This window comes from Megalops cyprinoides, chromosome 6 (genome assembly GCF_013368585.1).
Source record: "Megalops cyprinoides isolate fMegCyp1 chromosome 6, fMegCyp1.pri, whole genome shotgun sequence".
Taxonomy (NCBI): domain Eukaryota; kingdom Metazoa; phylum Chordata; class Actinopteri; order Elopiformes; family Megalopidae; genus Megalops; species Megalops cyprinoides.
This window is the reverse complement of record NC_050588.1, coordinates 21,501,596-21,518,488: the sequence shown is the minus strand read 5'-3', so window position 1 is coordinate 21,518,488 and position 16,893 is coordinate 21,501,596. Positions and strand designations below refer to the sequence as shown.

Here is a 16,893-nt window from a genome sequence, read left to right as displayed (position 1 = left end):
TCACCAGGGAATGCACAAAGAAATACATGTACTTTCGACAGCAAAAGCAGGGGTGGAGGACATCATGCCCTCAATTTTCAGTTTGACCTTCAGCCAGCTTATCACAGAGGGTTCACAGAGGTCTCAACTTCTTCAAGGTGCTTGTTATTAGGTGTCACTGTGGCACAGATATTAAGGTTGTATTCCAGATTTTACCCTGAAAGTCTAGGCGTCTGTATCACACAACTGTTGTACCCTTAGGCAAAGTGCTTAATCTGAATTGTTTTACTTTGTAGATGGCTGTATTAACGGACAACATCGATATAAAATGCGCTGGATAGGAGCATATACTCAGTAAATATATTATGTACTGTAATTCTTGCTTGAACAGGGCTTTGACATAAACATTTACCATGAAACAAGTACTATATTGCAGCATTATAGTGTATTTTGTGAGAGAACATTTGGCTGTCTGGAAAATCTAAGTGAAACACATGTTACTGATTAGATTTCCATGATGATTGGAATGGCACTACATGAAAATGATTCTAAATAAAGTAAGCAACGATCATGTTACTACGAATCAGGGCAGTTTTATGAAGATATTGTATGATTTCAAGGAGACTATCTTCATGACAAATCAACCTTGTTTTTCCTTCAAGGAACCAGCTGATGTAATCCTTGCAACTATTGGATTGCAGAATTGGACAAGCAAATCAGTGTTTTGTTTTCCATTATTTGGTACTAGATTCTGTCCTGCACAGTCTTGAATTGTATATGTACACATCTTCAGATGAAAATGTTTTAAATCAAAAACCTTTTCTGTGGTCCTGATTACAGGGGGAGTGTGGGAACTTCATCCGTCTGATTGAACCCTGGAATCGGACACACCTGTACGTCTGCGGCACAGGAGCCTACAATCCAGTCTGCACCTATGTCAACCGAGGACGCAAGCCTCAGGTAAGGGTGATCTCTGTGCTCCCCTCCCACTGGAAGCCCTTGCATGACTTCAGCACAGAAGGGTAATTTTCTCTCAGTAAAAAAAAAAGTACTAAGTCGCCTTCAACTATACCCAATGATGTCTCCTATATCATCACCACTCCCACTGTGTGATTCTCATCCTGGTTCACAATCGCCTTATTTCACATCGCTTGGCTAGTTCTACCTTTGACTTTACTGCAGTAGAAAACCATTCAGTACTCATGGGCCCACACGTGGACCTACCCTTGATCTGTCTGTGATTCATGGCTGTGTGGTCGCATCTTTAGCCAACAAATCATCAAAGGAAATTTTGGTATAGGACCTGAGTAAGGCAATGTCCCAAGGGCCAATTCTTTTAAAACTCCCTGGCACCTTCCCAGTTTCCACACAGGGCTGATTCACACTCGCTATACGACTGCCATTGACATTACAAACATAATGACCTTGTAGTGCAGCTCTTCTGCTCTTATCTGTTCGGTCATATCCATAAACACATTTGGTTAACAGAACTTTTATCAGCTTTTTCATTGCTTCTGAACTTACAGCAGTGAAAATGTCATACATAATGTCACTTTGATTCATTGTCAGCTTGCCACTTCTTTTGAGAGGGGTTAATAAGAGATTATGGCGGATGTGATGTGCGGATGACATCAGCTGAGATCACTTCTTTTGTGATAGCTGCTGTCTTGTGAGCTTGCAGCGATGATCTATGCTTATTGCATTAGTGTCTCAGTCATTTGTCAGTTTGTGGATGTACACAACAAAATGTTTTGTGATTTCCATCACAAAGCCAGACATTATTGATTGACTGAATGCAGGTGAACTAATAAAGCTTGCAGACGAAAGTTAAAATATCTCATCAGCTGTATTTTATTCATGCAGGTTACCACTGGATGCAATAAAAAACAGAGTCATCTTTGGTAATAAACCTTCTTTACAGTACTAGGTTATTCTGGAATGTTTTTCTGTTTGATTGAATACCATTTTTTCCTAAACACTCAACAGTTTGGGTTGAATCTAGGGGTTGTAGCATTCACATTGTTCATATGTCTAGACTGCTACAATGTCACTGCTACTTTACCTTTGCCCTTCCACTTGAAGTATGGAAGAACTGGTCAACAGAGAGTCTCCTCTGCTGGACAATCAGTGTGCTCTTATGTCAAACTGCATGACTTCAGAATTATCTAAGACATAGCATGAGAGTGACCCCTGCTGGTGAGGAGGCCTACTGCAGCGAGGCCCTTGGCACCTGGCATTGAGAGGAATGTGTGATGTCTGGCTGATTTTCTGATGGGTGTCTCTGCTGCAGAGATGGTGGCAGTTCCATGTGTAAGAGTGTCTTAAAGACCATCAATAAAGAATGAGTGTCACTTCCATCAGCAGTCTTGAAAGAACCCTGCCCCTCCCACACACCTCTGCTGGCTGCCATCAGAGCTCCAGCAGCTGTTGTCCCTAGCGCACTGTTACTCTACTGCCTGTTTAGTCTCATAGTTTAATTGGAGGACTTGAATTTCATCCTTCAGGCCAGGAATTACAATTTGGGTCCTTTCCCTTTTTTTTATACATCCCTTCACCCCTCTCACCCCCTCCACCCACCCCCTGCCTCATTTATTTAAATACAGCATTTGTTATTTCATGACAGTTCAGGGGCTTTTGAAACAGGACTTAAATAAAAGTCATTTGTTCATAATCTGCCTCCTCAAGGGCCTGACGTAAGGTCTTTCAAGACTTCCACACACCACCCCCACTGCTTCCTGTGGCTTCCGCTGTCTTATTGTGACCAAATGCAGGGCTGTAATGCACATCTAGTGTTATCACCCCAAGACCAGCAATATGTTTGAATGGCCAGCCCTCTGGTCCTGTTCACCTCCTCTGCTGGACGGCATCACTCCATCATCTGTATCTAGTGCTCAAGGTTTACAGGATGTGAAGCAGTGTAACCCACAATGGGAGATCACATTTTAAAGGACCGGAGGAACATCCTAACATTATGTTTTAATGAGATGGATCTTTTTCCATTCATATAAAATGGATGAGACAGATTTCACCTTAAACCCTCACCATAGCAATTGAGAAAAATCAAGCAGCACTGTGTACACTTCTCCCCCAAACGCACTGCTTTCCAGACAGGAAACAAGCTTCTGCTCATGAAGTTTCCACATATCCCATCTCTCTCACACACACTTCCAGGTGCAGTTTTGTCAGAGCAGCTTCCTCAAAACAGACAAACAGTCCTATGTTCACTGTACTGTGGATAGTGTGAGAAATTTGACAGGTTGATATTCTACACAAATTCTACACAGGGTTTTGGCAGTGAGAGGTATAGTATGTGGGCTAGATGTGTTCACTCTGCTATAAATTATTTACAGTTACATTTACAAGTAAATTATTTTACTGATTCACACCCAAAATTAGCAAATATAATTCTTGCTGTTCTTGTGGTGTGTGTAGACAGAGGCCTACAGAAGGGGTCAGGTGTTCTCATTAGATGGAAATTAACTCTTCAGCTCAGAATGGCCAGGGATTCTGTTCCGTTTGCATACCTGGACTCTCCAGGTGTACCTGGGAATCCTCTAATTTCTCTGAGACAGAAACACTTCTATTGGATCACTTTTCGACATGTGGCCTGAATCTGGGTTTTTGTTCGCACATTCCCTCCATAGCAAATACAGGTCTTTGCTTTTTGTTTTATTGCCCTTCTGTGAGAAACATTACGAGAAGAAACCTTGCCAGTTTGTCTTGTTTGCCTTGGGAGACGGAGGAGGTTAACGTTACTGCTCTTGTTAATATCTGGAAAGAGAGCTCAGCTTAGCAGGAGCAGGGCAGAGCCATAAGAAACTTTAAAATAGTTGTGAATATCACTGGCGACCTCCGTAAATTAGGTGCCAGGCACACAGCCATACTCTGACAAAGTAAAAACAATGAAAGCAGAGTACAGAAAGACAACACAATCGAACAGAGTGGCAACAATCTACATCAGGATGTTATGAGAAACATGGGCGGCAGTGTAGCATAGTGGTTAAGGAGCAGGACTCGCAACCGAAAGGTTGCCGGTTCAATCCCTGCTGGGACACTGCTGCTGTACCCTTGGGCAAAGTACTTAACCCACAACTGCCTCAGTAAATATCCAGCTTTATAAATGGATAACATTGTAAAGAACTGTAACCTATGTAAGTCGCTTTGGATAAAAGCGTCTGCCAAATGAGTAAATGTTATGCAGTCATTTTTTACTCTGCAGAATGTGATTTGACTTTTGGTTTGATTGCTTTCTAATCAGAAGCTAGTTACAAGGCGTTGTAACTTGCTGGATTGAATGGTTGCTTTCTAGTTGGTTTGGTGGTTGTGGTATTGATGTAATAAATTACCATTGACTCAACCAAGCATGTTAACACATACTTCAGACAGACCTGAATTTTACTCAAATGCTATACAGCTAAGAAGCTATGAGCTACAGTAGAAGCTACAACCAATAAGGATAAAACAAATATCAGCAAGTATTTACCAAATTACACAGATGAATGTTAGCATGATCATTCATTTCATCTCACTCAGTTTCCATGTTTATCTAGTGTTCAGGGTAACATCCATATGGAAAAACAGTGGGCATGTGTAAAATCACAGGGCCTACTATCTTGTGCTTTACCAACGGATAACATGTAGGGATGGGGTTAGCAACATTTTACCATTTTGACTGAAATGGAGAAAGAAAACACAAATCTCCACCTTAAACAGCCCTCAGTCAACATGTAGGGGTGATTTAATAGAGGCTTTTAAATTTATAAAAGGACTCAATAAGGTTAACTACAATACATTTTTAGGGTGAGTTCAGTCTGTAAAACAAGGGGACATAAATGGAAACTAGTTAAGAGTAAGTTCTGCACTGATATAAGGAAGTATTATTTTACACAAAGAGTTATCAATACATGGAGTAGGTTGCCAGGTCATGTAGTTGAGGCAGAGACCCTTGCTGTGTTCAGGTCCAGACTTGATGCAGTTTTGGATACTCTTTAATTGTAGTGGCGAGCTTAGTTGGGCCAAATGGCCTGTTCTCGTCGTAATATGTGCTTATGTTCTTATGTAGCTACAATATAATGTGGCCATGAGGATGAGACTTTGATCTCCTCTGTATGTAGATATATTTATTCAGTCTCTCATCTCCTACTCTGTGGATTGGTCAAGTAGAGCTCGTTTTTGCTGTCATTGTGACAGGAAGCCAGCGTCTGTCGTATTGTTCTGTGAGCAATTTGGTGAAGGGTGGAGACAGCGGTGGTCGACGTTGGGGGTCAATCCCATGGGCATGTCCCTCGCTCGGTCCCTGGTCCCACCAGCGGAGGAAGTGGTAACCGCCAGCATGTGTCGTGTGTTCTGTTTTAGGCCTCCCTGCACCTGCAGACAGCTCAGTCCGGAGGGAGGGCCAGCCGAGCCGCGGACGCCAGCGACGCGGCCGAGCCAGCGGGACTGCAGGTGGGATGTGGGTTTGGATCAGGCGCCCATCGCCAGCCTGGGCAGGCCTGGTATGCCCCCGAGCCCTGCCCAATGAGGCAGGGATTCTGGGTGCAGACCCACAGCGGGCCAGGGCCAGCACGCTCTCTCTTAGTGCGGGGGGGTGCATGTCTCTGCCACCTAACACCTCGTTTTTTTTTCTTCACTCGTACTTTTTTTTTTGTCTGATGTTGACACTTCTGTCATCCTGGGAGGGGCCCTGAACAGCCCTCCCGTCATGGGTGTCCAGTGAAGTCACCTGCTTGTCTCGGCAAAGCATGCAGCTTCTCTGGTGCCTGTTCATTTTCTACTTTTCATTGTATATGAATGTTTAGTATTTTTTTTCCTGTTCTGTTTTTTCCGCATTTCCGTATTTAGTGTTTTTTTGCCACCTTTACTCAAGCATTCATTTGCTCTCTCTTTCTCTCTCCCTCTTCCTCTCCATGTTAAGCGTCTTGCAGGAAGAGGGCTTTAAGTTACTTTGAAGGGAACGTTGCTTGCCCTCATTATCTGAACTTTTGCATGCAGGTTCTGCTGCAGTCTTAGAGGTTCTTTGTGCTATGGTTGGACTATAGCTGGGATGCAAGGTGGGATCAACAGGAGAGAGTACAGTTTGGAGGTCTCCTGGGTATGGTACATTGGTACACCCATGACGTGTTGTTGCTTGTGTCCGCCAGAGTCAAAAGTGTACAGCTATTAGTTCTCATCTTCTCAAACTAATCAGAGCACAAGGAACATTTACCATCATTTCTCTGTGCTCCTGCAGGATATACCCCTGAGCCTCATAGCTGTGAAATGGGCTGTGCTGCATGTTTTGGCATGGGATTAGTGTGAAAGTCTTGATCTAGAATCACTTCACTGGCCACCTTTCAAAACTGGAGGACAAAGATCTCCTCATTCATCTGAGAGTTGACATGAGAATGATGCGAGCGATTCCTGTAAGCCGCAGGAAACATCACCCGTGTTAACAGAAACGTTTAAAGTGCATTTCCACTGCAAGCGTCATAGAATCTGCTTGTTCTAAAATAATGTTGCGGATCAGTATCAGATGCATGTGAACGCTGTCACTCAAGCTGTGTAACACCACCCCCTGCTCCGCCCGGCCCTCAGGAATGCGCACTAACTCCTCACACACTCACTGTTTGACCTACTCCCACCACAGCCCTGTTGGTCCAAGGCAAACACCAAGCTTCGTGCTCATTTGCTAAACCAATGGAAATAATAGACCCACATAGCCCAGCATTACTCAAATGTTTGAGGTCTCCTGCCATTCTCAGAACAGAAAAGGAATGCTTAACCCTTTACAGCTTGTGTGCATGCCTTGTTGTACAGTGTATGTGCAGGTTGTTTGGTTTCTGCTAGGGGAAAGCTGAGGGAACATTAACTGATGAAAGAACATTTTTTGGCAAATGAGCAATAAGATTAGCTTTTTTTGAATGGATATACATGGACATCTGGCATGCCATAGGGGGAAATGCCAGCCACTTCATTTTTTTAAAACATACTTGACTTTAAGTAGAGGTAGACTGAATTGAAATAATGCAGATAAACAGACGGCTGATAAGACTCTGGCAGACGCCTTTCCTTCCTTAGTGTGGGTGATGACGGACGGAGACAGTGATGTCTCTCTCACCAGCCTTTGCCCTCAGTTGATGAAGGCAAATAGAAGCCATTCTGATTCATGGTCAAGGCAGGCAGGGGAGTGTCATCACATGCTAAGGGCATTCTACCATTCTGTCCAAGTACCTGCCAATCACTGCGGTGCAGCACTCAGGAGATGCCTCTGTGGTGGATTACAGGTGTGAGCAGATCACGGCTGAAGGGAAGAAGAGGAGCCAAGGGTGAAATGAGAGATTGTTGGGCTTGGAGGATGCGGTTTTGATGCCTCTGTCCTTTCTTACTGCGATCATGTCTGTAAAATTGCACCCTGAATGCATGGGATCATGGGTGTTGAGACATTGTCTTCATCTTGTGCCATCCATCACGAGTGCCTCTTCCGCCCAACACGAGAGACAAACGGAGGCATAAGCACTCTCTAATGCGCCTGCAGGAAGAGGGATCGCTGTTATTGGCGTGATTTTAACGTGGAACGACAGCATTATTGATGAGATGCTTCATTTTCTATTCTCTTTCCAGGAATACATATTCCACCTGGAGCCGGGCAAAGTGGATTCTGGGAAAGGCAAATGCTCCTATGACCCCAAACTGAACAGCGTCTCTGCTTTGATCAGTGAGTACCTGTCTGCCAGGGTCACACATTCCATTAAAAGCAGTGTGCGGGATGTCTTAGTCGGGTTTTCTCACTTCCCCAGAGAGCATGCAATAACTCAGCTGGACAGCACAGTCCTATCCCATCTCTTTAGTCCTCAGGCTCACCGCAATACAAACGGGTGACCCTGCTCTCAGGTCCTGTTTAGGGACCGCATGGTTTTTAGCAGTCTGCTGAAGCGTTTTATCAGAAATTAGCTGAGGGAGACAGATTGGCCCCTTCATCCAAAGGCTCTGGGCACAGGGCAACACACAGGGGACTTCTCGTTATAGTCTTTCATGAAATGATGGATAATTCTGACTGCATTTTTCAGTCTAGTTTGAAGAATTGTATACCCCATTCTAAGACTAGAAATAAAAAAAAAAATTCCTGTCTTGGATCCTTCGGTGGCATCAATGGAAATAACCAGGGTTGTGAAGTAATTTAAAATGCAAGCTGCAAAGGCAACAGAAATCACTCACTCATTTATTTATTATTATTATTATTATTATTATTATTATTATTAGTATTAGTAGTAGTAGTAGTAGTAGAACTAGTAGTAGTAGTAGTAGCAGTAGTAGTGGTGGTAGTAGTAGTAGTAGCTGCTATATGAATATATAGATGAGGTATTTAAATCTTTTTAGATTGTTTGTGTTAAGTGTTAATACCAGTACTCTGTAAAAGGAGCTTTCTCCCAGCGTCCTTGTCAGAGTCCGAGGGTGGTCCATTTGACCGGGTCAGAAAGTGCAGTTGCCATGGTTGTAAGTGGATTATATCCCTGCTGGATGAGACAGACATCCCAGTGTAAATTGCTGGCAGTGCCTTCCCGCGTTAACACGCTCACAGCTGACCGTGCTGTGCAGATTACCGGCCACTCTGTGGTGGGATCAGAGCCCGAAACGGGGTAAGTTGGCTAAAGGATTGGGGGTGTTCCAGCCTTCTAGCCCATGAAAGATCACAGATGTTGCTCCAAAACCCAAAACTCAGATACCAGCATCCTGTGTGGCTCCTCTGTTTCTCCCACTCTCACCGCTAGACTTTGGAAAAGAAGTTGGGGAATGCAGAGAATTTGTTTTAATCTTGAAAGAGTCAGGTTTTTCTCCCTGCCTTTTCCAACCCTCTGCCCCCTCACTGGCCACGGGCCGGTCCAGCTCACGCCCGGCTGCCAGCTCCATGCTGAGACACCTGCTCTCACACCCTGGCCCTGGCAGCTGCAGGGGGGCCGTCCTCCCCGCCCCCCCACTGCTTAACAAGGCCTGGGTCCTGGTCTCAGTCACATCCTGTCCTGCCAGGGCAAGGAAACTGTTTGCCCCCTCCACAACCCACCGCACACCCTTTAGTCCAGTCAGACCCGGGACATCAGCTGTGCATTTGGACCACCATGGCCTTGTTGGTGCACTTGGGGAGCGGGGGGGGGGTGTCCTCATACATGCCTCAGAAGTAGATATCACTGGTCTGCATGTATTCCCCTGACAGGAGGAGTCTCCTTGTCCGTTGCCCCCCATGCTGTGTGTCCTTCTGTCCTTCCTCTGTCTCTCTTCTGTCCCCTCTTTGTGTCTCTCTGTCATTCCTGTATCTTTTTTTTTCTCTAATCTCTGTTCTGCCTGTGTATCTCTCTGTCCTTTGTGTGTCTCTGTCCTCTCTGTATGTCTCTCTGTCTGGGTATTTGCTAATTGTTTCTCGGTTTCTTGCCACAGACAGCCCCTGTCCGCTACCCCAGTTCAGTACAATTCAGATGCTTTTTTGGCATGACATATTTGAGCGCACTGCCAAAGCCATAACAATAACAACTAAAAAAAAGGAAGAAAAACTGTATTTTGAAATTGCACACAGTACAGTGATTCTCTCATTTGAAAGGTACAGCATCAGTTTATATGTTAGCACATAAACAAATGAGTAAATTAAAACATAACATGATAAAAATAAACCAATAAAGTAATAATAATCTCTCTTGCAGATGGTGAGCTGTACGCTGGGGTCTACATTGATTTTATGGGAACGGATTCTGCCATTTTCCGCACTCTGGGGAAGCAGACGGCTATGCGGACAGACCAGTATAACTCCAGATGGTTAAACGGTACCAGTTCACTCCGGTCTCCTTTTCCCTCACCAAATCCCAGGACATTTTTTTGTCCTGGCATCTAACGAGCTCTCAGATGCACTGTAATTAAGAGGAGCACGTGAGCGAAGTTTTTCCTCCGTGATTGTAGCATGTGCTATTCCCCCTGCTAGAACGTTCCATTTGGCACCAGTTTCGGTGCAAATTGACAAGCTGGGCTTTCTAGCCGTGCTCACTCCAGTCTTCCAATGTGGCCGTGGTCAGAAGCAACACCTGCTGGTCTCTGGCCAGCCAATCGCTGCGTGCGTCTGTTCTCACATTTGGTCCTGCAGTCAGTAAACAGAGACTGAATAGTGAGACGGGCTGAATGTGCAGGTCTTATTTAATGTGGTCCGCTTCAGCTCAGGTGACAGATGTACAGGTTACTGTTACATCATGTGGCTCCTGCTCCCCTGCATTATGTCACAGCAGTGCAACTAGTTTTGTCTGTTTTTTAGATTAAACCATTTAAGCCATCCTTGTCCACTGCACATGCAAATTTGCTGCTTTATTATTTGTTACATAAAAAGGGTATTTTTTTCATTTTCTTATTTTCATTTTTTTTAATTGTAATTAATACCAGAAAAACACTGCCCCACAGACATACTGAAAATCCTGCAGAGTCTTATTGGGACTTCATTTGTTGATAATTGGCTGCTCCCATAGGAATTACTATATTTGGTATGGAAAATACAAAGTGGATGTAAACTGTCTGTTGATATTAGGAGCTATTGGATACCTGCCGGTGTTGCAGTGCCTCTGACATGTAAAGCCGCCGGTGTATGAAAAACAGGGCACAGTTTGTCTTTGCAGTTTGTTCCATAGTCCCAGCTTCTCCTCACATGCATTTCTCTCTCTCCTTCTCTCTCCTGCCCCCAGATCCCTCTTTTGTCCACGTGCATCTCATTCCTGACAGCGCAGAGAGGAACGATGATAAACTGTACTTCTTCTTCCGGGAGAAATCATCAGAGATGGGCCAAAGCCCCATCACCCAGTCTCGAATCGGACGCATCTGCCTGGTGAGTGATGGGAGGGGCCACTCAGGTGAGGGGCACGTCATGCAATGCCCCCACTGGAAAACGAGTGAACACAGGCCCCTGAGGGGCGCAGAGGATGTGACATGTGACAACCTCTTGCATTTGATTAAACATGCAGAAAGCACTCTCCAGGCCGTTTGGGTTTGTTTCACACTGACGTGCTGGAATCCACACATAAACAGAGTGCTCTCGCTTTTAAATAGGGAGCATTCTGTCAGTCACCCTTTCTACTCTTTAACCCCCACACACGCACACACACACACACACACACACACCATCCTGTGACCCTGTGACCTTCTGACCCTATTTCAGCTGGGAAAGCGGAGCTGCGAGGGCAGTCTGAACACAAGGCCGTCTGACCCCCACCTCTAATGGGTGTCATGTTTGAGCACAATCTCCTGCTGAAACAATGCCCCTGTCCCCCATTTCCCTTCTCAGCTACAAATGAGTGGATCAGGGAAAAGCAAATAAAAAGGGGGATGTTTTGTCCCTCTGGATGAGCCGAGACATTGACGTTAATCTCGCCGGGCCTGGTTTACACACACGGAGAGCGCCGTGTTTACTCCGTCATGCGTGCCCCAGTTCCACGGTCCCCTCGCCCCTTTTGTGTTTATTGGAGCAGGTCTGACCCCAAGAGTAAACTTTCTCTCTCTCTGCATGTCCCAGACCAGAATCCATAGGGGCTCCCTATCCCCATCTGCCTTACTGTGCTCACTGAACCAAGCATTTCATAAATATATTGTGGCTGTTCAGAATCTGAGCCTTTTCCATAAACAGCAGATTCCCCCTGTAGAAATAATTTATTACTATCAAATGAATTTCATAGTATTATTTGAAACATGGGGGGAGTTCAGGACAAATATATGGACGTTAATATGACATATAATATGGTGCTGCTATATATTATAAATAAACGGGTCCTGCTGTATTCCCCTGTCCCATATGCTCCTCCTTAAAACAGTGAATTTCCTCATCAAAGTTAAATATGTTTAAGAGAATGCGAATGTTTTAGGGCTGAGGTTATAAATATTATTCAGTACGGTTTTCGCTCACCCTGTCTGTGCTGGAATTTGGCCGTTGTCCATGGCAGATGGGAAGGACTCGTAAGAAAGGCAGGAGGAGGGTTTCCAGTCTCATCCTCTCAGAGCTGGAGAGTGAACATCTTCTGCATGTTTCTTTGTGTTTTCTAACCACAGCCTGTTTAGCAGATGAAGACACTGCATTAGAACGCGAGTGGGTGTTTCCATCTGCATTCATTTTGTGTGTGTGTGTGTGTGTGTGTGTGTGTGTGTGTGTGTGTTTATGTGCGTGTGTGTGTGTGTGTTTGTGTGCATATGTGTGTGCATGTGTTTGTGTGTTTGTGTGTGTGTGTGTGTGTGTGTGTGCGCGTGTGTGCGTGCGTGTGTGCGTGCGTGTGTGTGTGTATGCATTTGTGTGTGTGTCTATGTGAAAGAGCTGACTCTCTCCTTCTCCCCTCCCTGGCAGAATGATGATGGCGGTCACTGCTGCCTGGTGAACAAGTGGAGTACCTTCCTGAAGGCGCGGCTCATCTGCTCTGTCCCAGGCGCTGATGGGATAGAGACACACTTCGATGAGCTTCGTGAGTGTTTCGTCCTCCTCCCTAAGTGCCAGCGTTGCACGGGCTGCAGCCACTTCCAGTTCTCTCGTAGCTACCTTATTAACATGTCCAGAAGAGTGTTTGAAATTCATGAGACTGGCCTTTAGTAATGTGATCCTAGTGCTCCTTGTGTAATCCTTCTGCTCTGTTCCTCTGTGTGGAACTCTCTGTCTCTGTCCATTGGTGTCTCTCCATGCTGAAAGACCTGCAGGTGATACCTCTGGCATTCTTCACCAGGCCTTAGCTGGAGAGCCTTCACATGGGAACCACAGCAGGCCCTGTCCATGCCATTTTCTATGATGTGCATTCATAAGCCAAAAGGGCACATTTTAACAAAGTCACAGAAAACATGCATTTCCAAGGAAATTGTAGCTTTCTTTCCATGTATCAAGTTACATATACCTGCCCTTTCTCTACTCAAAATGTGGCTGTTTACTTGTGTGCTGGGCCAAAGTGGTCAACTCGCCTCCAGTGAAACTAATTTGAAGTAATGGGGAATAATGGCCAAAATTGTGGCTCTCTTGGGGAAACTTAAGTTTAACTTCCCCATACTTAGCCTGCCCAGTACACCCCCCCCCCAACACACACACACACTCCTACCTCTTTCTCTCTCAATTTCTCTCTCTTCTCTCTCCCTTATGGAAGATACAACTGAATAAATGTAGAAATATGAAGGGGCTAGAATTCCAGCAACAGCAACTCTGAGAGTAGTTGGTTTATATTGGCCCGCTGCCAAATGGGGATCAGCTGTAGAGTGAGTGAATGGGACAGCTCACTGATCAACACGGGGTCAAATTTCACTGCCCTGTCCCCGTCTAAAACTGCCCCCACTACCACCACCCTCGGCATCTTGGCCTGAAACTGACACTTGCCTCAGAGCCTCATCTCACTCCCTGCAGAGGCGTGTATCTCACTGCACAGTAAAAAGCTGAGTTCCATCCCAAAAGTACTGCCTTGTTTGGACCTCTTTAGCTTTACTCTTTTCTCCCAGTTTGCTATTGCACTCACAGAGTAGGGTAGAGTAATGGGAATTCCACACACACACACACACACACATAAAATATTATAATTTTATATAATTATGTAGTTATATTTTCATTATCATGAATTTTCCCCTTATCCAGGACAAGTCTTGTTCCCTTATCCCACATGCCCCTTATCCATGACACAGCATTTTTAAACACATTGAAGAATACAATGCCAAACAGGCAAGTGCCACTGTGTCTGTAGTGCAGTATAAAAGTACCTAAAAGGCAATGCAGAGCCGTCATATCCAATTAAAATGTCATTATTGGGCTTTAACAACTCCAGTATAAATTTGCTTTTTAGTTCTTGGCTCAGCTATCAGTGAAACTGGACAAAAATAGCAGTCAGTGTGCATTGGGTTTCAAATTGGCAGATCCGAGCATATCTGAGGAAGGTGAACCCCAGGCCTAGACTGAGGAGATGAGCCTTCATATGTCACAGAAGATGACAAGTGACTGTCCTGATCAAGGCAGCTAGCTCATTCCACCAATAGGGGACAAGGGCTGCAACTGACCAGGCCCTACTCATAGCCGCTTGGAACAGAGGGACAGACAAATAATTATTTCTGATTTTCTCTCAAGAAGCCTGAAACCAAAAGCTCCATTTTGGGAGTAGTTCGTAAAGTGGGAGCTGTTAGAGAAATATGCCTCTTGTTGCATAGACTTGAAACAAAGGAAACACGGGCAGATGGTGGTTTATATCAAGTTCATATCTGCGTTGTTGCTGTTGCCAAATGCTCAGCATTCTCCATACCTATGCTGAAATTTATGACTCCCATTTCTCAAGCCCTGTTCTGAATTGAAAAAATGTTTCTGAGAAAAGCATAGTGAGGCACGCGAGACTGCTTGAGTATGCAATTAGAGGTGACTGTGACCACACCCGTAAGAAATAGGATCTTACCTTCAGTTTAGTCAAGGTGGATTCACAGTCACTTGTCTTTATTTTATTCCTGTCTGCACTAAATCCGCGCGCGTGTTTCTCTCAGCATGTCAGTCTCGTCCTCTCTCACTGTACATATAAGCAGTGTTTTTTCTTTCATTCATCCCGAGATTTCATGTTTCCACCCAACATATGCAATCCCAGTGAAACTTTAGTGCTAATTCAGCAATAAGTGAAGCCGTTATGTGACACGTTCCTCGTGACATTTCCAGGTGGTCTGTGCTCAACCTTTTTGGGGAGCTCTGAGGGCAGCTCTTTAAATCCTAATTCAGAGCTGGGCTCTGAACAACCCCAAACGGCCTCAGCCTCTGACGCCTGCTAGAACAGGTGAAAACACACCATTGTCTTTCCATTAAATTAAGCTGAGAGTCATTAGCTCATGAGAGCCTTTTTTTTTAAAGCTGCTACCTCTGGGCCCAAGCAGGTGGTTTCAGCTGGCTGCAATAAACATATCCGCTTTTTCCCTTCTTTCATTAATTGGGCCTTGGTTTACACTGGCAGGCCAAGTACGGCGTTTTGTGATGGGTGGTGGTTGACTGCTGGCAAGCGTTTGCGAAAAGCAGTGGTGCCTGTTGGTTTAATGAAGTTGTAAATCCACAGTTTAGCGTGAGCTCTGGGTGGCTGTTAATGATCAGGTGGGGCTTAGTGATTTGGAGGCATACAGTGTCTACTGTCCCCCAGGGACGGCATAGTAGGCCTGCCCTCTCAGGGCTGCCAGTTACCAGTGGGTGGCACAAGAGGGTGACTCCACTAAGTGTACCTCTTTCAACAAGTTGTCATGTTAGTGTGTAGTACAGGGCCAAGCCCTGAAGTAGACTGACTATGGGGAATGTGTAGCTCTTTCATGGCGTGTGCTTGAAAAATGAATGTCTATAAAACATTCAGCTTTGACCATGCACAGCAGTAAGTAGGGCCTTAGGGGTCTTTGTGGAGAGCTGTGATGAAACTTGAAGAATAACTGTAGAGCCCCCATGGCATCGTTATGTGCACATACCTTTGAATAAGGACGCCAGAGACCCGGGGAGTTTACACAGTTGGAAAACATAAAAGTTTTGACTGCACAAAGCATGCAGCACCCAAATAAGGTCCGGCAATGCTCAAACAATAGAAGGTCCTGCTCCAGAGGTATGTATACCTCGTTTAGGCCACAGGAGGTCTATATTTACTTTCAAGAGAACAAAGCAAGGAGGAGTAAATTCTACAGGAAAAAATACTTGTAATGGTGATTTATATGGTTTGTTCCACTGATTGAGAGCTATAGAGACAATTTATGACTGTTTTTTTTCTGCTGAAGGTAATGCAGATCAGTAACATGGCCATTCATTTTCACCTGTAATGATCATTGTAGATCCATCCATTGCACGTGCACCATCCATTTTCACCCATTTTTCTGAGAGTGTGAGCAGCAAGTTGCTCCGTGGTTCAGATGCAATCAGCAGTCTGCCAGTGGCAAATAGTGCAGTTGTATAGGAGGATGCTAAAGGAAGAGAGGAAGAGAGAGAGAGAGAGAGAGACTGACTATTAGCTCTTATGTGCCAGCACTAGATAGGAGAGGACAGGATTCAGGCAGAGTTGTGGAATCTGTTTGGACAGGCAGCGATCAGAGAAGAATGAATGCTCCAGGTCCGCTCAGAATCCTCCCAGCGAGAGAGAGAGAGAGAGACAGACAGACAGACAGACAAAAGGCAGAGATCCAGCAGATATAAATTTTCTTCTGAGGAAGCGAAAAACGTGCAGACCGGGGTTTTATTGCTGTACAAAAGCAGAGAGGGGGAAGAGGGCAATTGTGAGTCTGGTTCCTTTCATTGCTCTTATTAACATGCAAGTGCTGGGGCCCTGTGAAAGCAAACTTTTCCTCCCACTTGTTAGAGTTTTCTTGTTATTCTACGGGTTATTTTCTCTTATTATCGTCAGCACAGAGGAATAGACTTCACATGAACAGAGTGAGAGCAATATGGTTTTTGTCTTTGGTTTCTGTGGTAATGTTCTGCCAGTTCAGTGGCAGTTTCAGGGCTCTCCTGCCAGTGCCTTATTCTGCCCAACACTGACAGGTCTCCTTTTTGTGTCTGGAGTAATCCATGACTGTCCCAGGGCCTGGCTCATTAGGTCTTGTCCTGTGAGACTCTTGCCCCTGGGCGAAAGGGGGGTGTAATTGAGGGTGGCAGAGAAGGTACGGGAAATATGTGTTCTGCACCTCCCCACCTTGTTATCCTCTGCTCTTTGAATGAAATCATGACCAGACACTCCCCAGAGGTATGCTTGAGCGGTACCTGGCAAGCACATGCACATGCACACACACACACACACACACATGCACACTTACAAGTGCAAAAACACAGACTATGACACACAGTCATACAGCAGGCTCCAAGGCTATAATCCAGAGATTTAAAAGTATGTCCTTTTCCCTCTTCTTGTTCCCATCTCTCTCCTATAACTATCATAAAATACCCCCCTTAGTTTTTCCAACATCACTGGTGAAAGG

At 45.0% G+C, this 16,893-nt stretch overlaps 1 protein-coding gene across 2 annotated transcripts in view; it reads left to right on the top strand.

The window, feature by feature from the left end:
• LOC118778922 (semaphorin-3F-like) overlaps positions 1-16,893 on the top strand; it is an 80,944-nt gene that overhangs the window by 54,085 nt on the left and 9,966 nt on the right. Inside the window, exons 5-10 of one of the 2 annotated variants that reach the window (XM_036530721.1) lie at positions 820-939; positions 5,335-5,424; positions 7,579-7,672; positions 9,648-9,767; positions 10,668-10,807; positions 12,311-12,425. In XM_036530721.1, the coding sequence (XP_036386614.1) occupies positions 820-939; positions 5,335-5,424; positions 7,579-7,672; positions 9,648-9,767; positions 10,668-10,807; positions 12,311-12,425 (679 nt within the window). The remainder of the gene's footprint in view (positions 1-819; positions 940-5,334; positions 5,425-7,578; positions 7,673-9,647; positions 9,768-10,667; positions 10,808-12,310; positions 12,426-16,893) is intronic. The other variant, XM_036530722.1, reaches the window with a different exon arrangement.